The sequence below is a fragment of the Myotis davidii genome, unplaced genomic scaffold (assembly GCF_000327345.1).
Source record: "Myotis davidii unplaced genomic scaffold, ASM32734v1 scaffold181, whole genome shotgun sequence".
NCBI lineage: Eukaryota > Metazoa > Chordata > Mammalia > Chiroptera > Vespertilionidae > Myotis > Myotis davidii.
This window is the reverse complement of record NW_006291504.1, coordinates 3,299,125-3,305,290: the sequence shown is the minus strand read 5'-3', so window position 1 is coordinate 3,305,290 and position 6,166 is coordinate 3,299,125. Positions and strand designations below refer to the sequence as shown.

Here is a 6,166-nt window from a genome sequence, read left to right as displayed (position 1 = left end):
TGGCATGGCCTGGGCCCCCCTGGCCTCACCCTGCACGTGGAACTGGAGCCACTTCACTCCATGTCTCCTCTCCGGCCTATAACATTCAGGCCGATGGAGTTACAGGTTTTACTTAAGTTTTTGTCTAGTTTCTTGGATGGACTAGATCCATCTAGGTGCAGCCTAAGTTAATAAATACTGTTTTTATGTGTCTTCACGTTGCCATTATCATCAGTGGGGGGCCCTTACCGTCCCGTGTGGCGGGAAAGGAGGCGGGACGCTGAGCCGACTCCGGCGTCAGGCTGCCTGGGCCCCGCCCGCCTCCGCCGCTCCCCGTGGAACCGTGAACACACTCATCTGCTCACTTGGAGGAGCGGAAAGCACTTAGCACAGGGTCTGCTGTGAGGGAGTGTTCAGTAGATATCACAATAGAGAAGCACAGCGCTCTCCCACAATGCAGTGCACACTCCCACCACACTGAAAAGTCAAATGGACAAGGTTGATTTCCTTTGTTATCCACACCCTGAAAATCATAACCTTATTAGGTTCTAAAATGTAAGACTTTGAAACGCTTTGGGAATTTTCTCTCACAGAAAGAGAGAAGGTGGAAGAGGTCCCACCTAAACCACAAAGCAATGAAGACCCGGCGCTGGATTACGAAGAGTGGAAAAGGAAGATTCTGGAAAACGCTGCCAGAGCACAGGAGGCTGGGGCGGAGTGAGTGCGATATGCTGACCGTGTGCCGCGCGCCTGCGCTAGCAAAGGTGCCAGTGCCCAGAGTGCTGCTTCTGCTTTTAGGACAGGACCCTCGGACCGCGCCGTGGGGGCAGGGCACCAGCCCGGGCTGTTCCGGGCAGCAGGCTGGCCCCTGGTGTGGGCAGCATTCACCAGATCAGCCACAGCCCCGGTTGGCATGGCCTGGGCCCCCCTGGCCTCACCCTGCACGTGGAACTGGAGCCACTTCACTCCATGTCTCCTCTCCGGCCTATAACATTCAGGCCGATGGAGTTACAGGTTTTACTTAAGTTTTTGTCTAGTTTCTTGGATGGACTAGATCCATCTAGGTGCAGCCTAAGTTAATAAATACTGTTTTTATGTGTCTTCACGTTGCCATTATCATCAGTGGGGGGCCCTTACCGTCCCGTGTGGCGGGAAAGGAGGCGGGACGCTGAGCCGACTCCGGCGTCAGGCTGCCTGGGCCCCGCCCGCCTCCTCCGCTCCCCATGGAACCGTGAACACACTCATCTGCTCACGTGGAGGAGCGGAAAGCACTTAGCACAGGGTCTGCTGTGAGGGAGTGTTCAGTAGATATCACAATAGAGAAGCACAGCGCTCTCCCACAAGGAGGTCACAGTTTGATTCCCAGTCAGGGCACTTTCTCGGGTTGTGGGTTTGATGCCCAGTACAAGAGGCAGCCGATAAATTATTCTTTTTTCTTTTTCAAACATTGATTTCAGAGAGGAAGGGAGAGGGGGAGAGAAATACTAGTAGAAACATCAGTGATGAGAGAATCATTGATCGGCTACCTCCTGCACGCCCCCTTCTGGGGATCAAGCGCACAACCCAGGCATGTGCCTGACCAATATCAAACCCAGGACCTTCAGTCCCAGGTGGACACTATCCACTGAGCCAAACCAGCTAGGGCAGATAAATGATTCTCTTCATTGATGTTTCTATCTCTCCCTCTCCCTTCTCTGAAATCAATGCATTTGTAGTACATGGTGGTAATTGATTATGTGGATCACAGTAGGTACGTGGTTACTTCTTAAATTTGCCTCAAAGCAACCTTGTCCAGATGGGCAGGAATTCTTCAGCTAAGTACACACACCAACCAAGTAGAGAACTAAAAATAATCCAGGAAAATTAAAGCTTCGTAAAGGCTTCAGAACATCAGATAAGGGAGGCGAAAATCCATAGTCCCTCTCACGGTGTGAGCTTCCAGGGGACGCTGGAGAGGAATTGTTCTGGTTAAAAATAACAGCAGCCCAGCCCCTGGGCTCAGTGGCTGGGCGTCATCCCATGAACCCAGAGGTCACAGGTTTGATTCCTGGTCAGAGCACATCACATGCCTGGGCTGCAGGCTTGATTCCCCACTAGGGGGCGTGCAAGAGGCAGCAGATTGATGTTTATCTGTATCCCTCTCCCTCAAATCAATAAAAAATACACATTTAAAAAAGAAAAAAAGCATATGGGAGAAAAAAATAAAATTTGGTAGCTAAAAGATTCTTTATTTGCCCTGTCCTATACAGAAGCTGCTAACCACACGTGGCTATTAAGCACTTAGAATTAGCTCATACAACTACAGAAAATTCCTAATGTCATTTTAATTAAATGTCACACAACCTGAGTCTGTTTCCGCAGTGAGTTTATGAAATCTGAGCAGGTAGGTCTGAGGAAACCCAGCCCGGAACGGAAATGTGTTTCAGTGTGACCCCTGCGCCGATGGTGGAGACTTAGGAAATAATAGTCGGAAGGGCCTCAGTAATGGTGTTTCTGTTGACCACATACCAGGTAGCACTTCCGATGTGCTGTGTTCAGTAAGTCACTGAAATTCCTTCACCGGGTTTTCCCTGTGAAAGGAGCTGGAGAGATGTCCCCGGTAAGTGTGGCTCGTGTTAAACTTCTGGGAGACTTTGCTGCTGTCGTTCCAGGGAACTCACTGCGTTGTTCTGGGGACAAGACTGGGAGCATCGCCAAGAAGCCGACCGCCCAGGGGCTGAGGCCCACGACCCGCTAGCACTGAAAGGTGTGCTCTAGGGCGCCGTCCACAGGCTGCCCGCGAAACAACATCTCTCAGAGGTGACTGCTGCTTCAAAAGCCAGCACTTGGCCAGGTAAGTCCCTGTTCCTGCCTCATGCGAGGCAGGTCTCCTCTTCCAACGGTCACCCCCTGGCCAGCGGGCAGCAGGCCTGGACATGCTGGCCTTGGGAACCTTAGTTCCCGGCCAGACCAGGCCCCTCCCCACGCCCAGGTCTTCTGCCAGAAACAAGTCTATCTGGACAAAAACCCTCAAAGGCTGTGACACCGCTGCTTGGCTAATTAACACCTCACAGCCACGCCTCCAGCTGGAACCGCTGACCCGAGAGGTCGTGGGAACAGCACAAATCAGGTTAGAAGTGAGGAGGGCCAAGGACTGTTTGCTTTTAACTAAGAGTGTCTCCTGTTTGTCATTCCGTAAGGCGGTTAAACATGTGCCTTCGCTTCTCTCCACCGCGGAACGCGGCTGCACTCTCCTCTCCCACACTCACCAGTTTCCTGGCCCCCGATTCATACCTGAGGGGTGGGGTCAGGAGGGAGACGGCAGAGGTCAGCACCGGGCAGAACAGGAGAGGGGGGAGGTGGGTCGAGGCTTGAAAAGCACATTCCAACCCGCCCCTGTGGCTCCGTGACTGACCATCAACCCATGAACCCAGAGGTCAAAACACATGCCCGGGCCGTGGGCTCAGTCCCCTGTAGGGGGCATGCAGGAGGCAGCCAACTGACGCTTCTTTATATTATTATCATTTTATTTTATTGTTAGTCCTCACCTGAGGATATTTTTCCACTGATTTTTACAGAGAGTGGGAGGGAGAGAGACAGAAAAACATCGAGGTGAGAAAAACACATCTATTGGTTGCCTCCTGCATGCGGCCCGAGCAGGGCCGGGGACTGAACTTGCAACCAAGGTACATGCCCTTGACTGGAATCGAACCCAGGACCCTCAGTCCAAGGGCTGACGCTCTATCCACTGAGCCAAACCAACTAGGGCCAGCCAATTGGTGTTACTCTCTCTCTATTCCACTTCCTTCTTCTCTCTCTAAAATCAATAAAAACATTAAGCGCATTCCACTTGACCCTTTTCCTCTTTCAGCCATGACGGCCAGTGTATTTCAAAATTTCAAAGACTAACAAAGGAGGCACGTTTCCATTCTCAAAAGGGAGCACAAGTTAAACATGTTAGAGGATGGCGGCACACAGCGCGGGTCGGTCGGACAATAAATACAGCCTGGCCCAGCCCGGGGATCGGAGGGCAGGGCTTCCCTGTGCCCAGGGAGACCCGCGGGCCGGGGCCCTGAGCGAGTCCCTGAATCAGAGCACTCCGCATCCCACCCGCCACCTGCTCTCCTCCCCACACGCGCCCCCAAACCGGGTGCCCCTGACGAGGAAACAGCATTTCACACCCGCGGGCTCCCACGGCAGCGAAACAGTCCTGACGTCACCTTCTTCCAGCCGCGTGTCACCCACAGGGAGGCCCGGCCAGAACCTCTCACAAAGTTCCTGGAACCCGGCTGAGCCGGAGGCCAGTTATCTACAGCCTCCGGCACGGCTCGGCCCAGGGGGCGGTGGAGTCCAGTCCAGGTTCAGGGGCAGGTGGGAAATTTCCTTAACCTGTTGGCAGCAGTCACCGCGTGGAAATGTTTCTTGAGACCAGGAGAGAGAAAGAAGAGGAAAGAAGCAGAGCTTTAGACTCGTTGTTTTAAAGAGAACAATAAAAGGACGAAACACAAGTGAGGCACTGGGGCTCTTTACAACTGATCACCCAAAGGGGGAAACAAGATTCTAGCAAACGGCAAGTCGAACGGTCACATGACTTCCAGGGGCCAGCTGGAGCCAGGAGGACATGAGATCACGTGTTATCCCCAAAACAGAGCCCACCGGGGGTCACGAAATCAAAACAGGCTGCGGACCAGAATTTTTGGAGTGAAACCAAACGTCACAGGAAACACTACAGCACATCAGCCTGGGAAGCAAACGTGATCTCTCGTTTCGGGTGTGAGTACGTGACTGTCGCTCCTTCTCGGGCTAACGTGCTTTCTTTCTGGTTTGTTTTTTGTTTCGCTTTTTATGATATTTTTATTGATTTCAGAGAGGAAGGGAGATGTAAAGAGAGAGAAACAACAATGATGAGAATCATTGATCAGCTGCCTCCTGCACCCCCCCCCACACCCACCCACTGGGGACTGAGCCTGCAACTCAGGCCTGTGCCCTGACTGGGAATCGCACCATGACCTCAAATATGTTTTGGTCATAGGTCGACGCTCAACCAGTGAGCCACGCCGGCCGGGCTGTGTGTGTGTGTGCGCGCACATGTGTGTTTAACAAGGTTCTGAGTTGGTATCAAACTGTTGGAAATACACTTTCCTGCACAACAGCAGTTTGTAAGACAGACTTTACGTCCCTGGTACCAAAGCTCTGCTGTAAACAAACCACCAAACTCTGAAACAGAGCTTTCCGCCCCCATGTGACACGTGGAGGAATCCGGGGCCCCCAGCTGCCGTGGTCACTGAGCACTGTGCTCCGGCCTCATTCTGTCACCCCCAGTGTCCACGTAACACGGACTAAATGCCACCTCTACGCCCGTCACTGGCGTCTGTGGCATTTCTTCACCAAAACGAACAGTTTGGACATAAGAGGGTGGTTGTTGTTTTCGTTAAACAATCTTTCTATTTTGAATCAATTTGGGCATGGAGCCCGGCCGGCGTGGCTCAGGGGTCGAGCATCGACCTAGGAACTCGGAGGTCACAGTTCGATTCCCGGTCAGGGCACAGGCCCGGGCTGTGGGCTCCATCCCCAGTGTGGGGCGTGCAGGAGGCAGCGATCGATGATTCTCTCTCATCACTGATGTTTCTATCCTCTCTCCCTTTCTCTCTGAAATCAATAAAAATATTTTAAAAAGAAAGAAAGGAAGGAAAGAAGGAAGGAAGGAAGGAAGGAAGGGAGGGAGGGAGAGAGGAGAGGCACCTTCCACTTCCGCTGCGCCAGGTACTTCTGCAGCAGCAGCTGGGACCGGAGCCGCACCTGGGACCGGGACGCCTTGGCGGGCAGATGGCTCAGCCACGCGTGTTTCAGGCACTGGGTGGCGCTCATCCTGCAGCTGCGGAACCGAGGCCGGCGGTTAGCGGGTGCCGTCGGGTCAGAAGGCCGCACGCATGCGCGACTCGCAATCACGGTACCTCTTCTCTTTGACCAGCAGCTGGGACACGAAGTCCTTGGCGTCCTCCGACAGCCCCTCGAAGGTGTCCGCCTCGAAGTCCCAGCAGCAGTTCACGATGAAGTTCATGGTCTCGGCGTCGGTTTCCCCCAGGAACGGGGACAGGCCGCTGAGTCTGCGAGGACAGGGGACCGTGGGGACCGTAGGCGGAGGCCACGTCTGTCCACGCGGCGGCGGGACAGAGACGGTCCTGCGAGGCTCACGCAGAACCAGCGG

At 53.7% G+C, this 6,166-nt stretch overlaps 1 protein-coding gene across 2 annotated transcripts in view; it reads right to left on the bottom strand.

Annotated features, from left to right (window-relative positions):
* Positions 1 to 3,666: 3,666 nt before the first annotated feature.
* Positions 3,667 to 6,166, bottom strand: part of MYLK3 (myosin light chain kinase 3) — a 7,173-nt gene continuing 4,673 nt past the window's right edge. Inside the window, exons 5-7 of one of the 2 annotated variants that reach the window (XM_015564687.1) lie at positions 5,913 to 6,065; positions 5,758 to 5,833; positions 3,667 to 4,379 (exon numbers count right to left, since the gene is read on the bottom strand). In XM_015564687.1, coding sequence (XP_015420173.1) covers positions 4,320 to 4,379; positions 5,758 to 5,833; positions 5,913 to 6,065 — 289 coding nt within the window. In that variant the 3' untranslated portion in view covers positions 3,667 to 4,319. Of the gene's footprint in view, positions 4,380 to 5,700; positions 5,834 to 5,912; positions 6,066 to 6,166 lie in introns of both variants that reach the window. The other variant, XM_006764881.2, reaches the window with a different exon arrangement.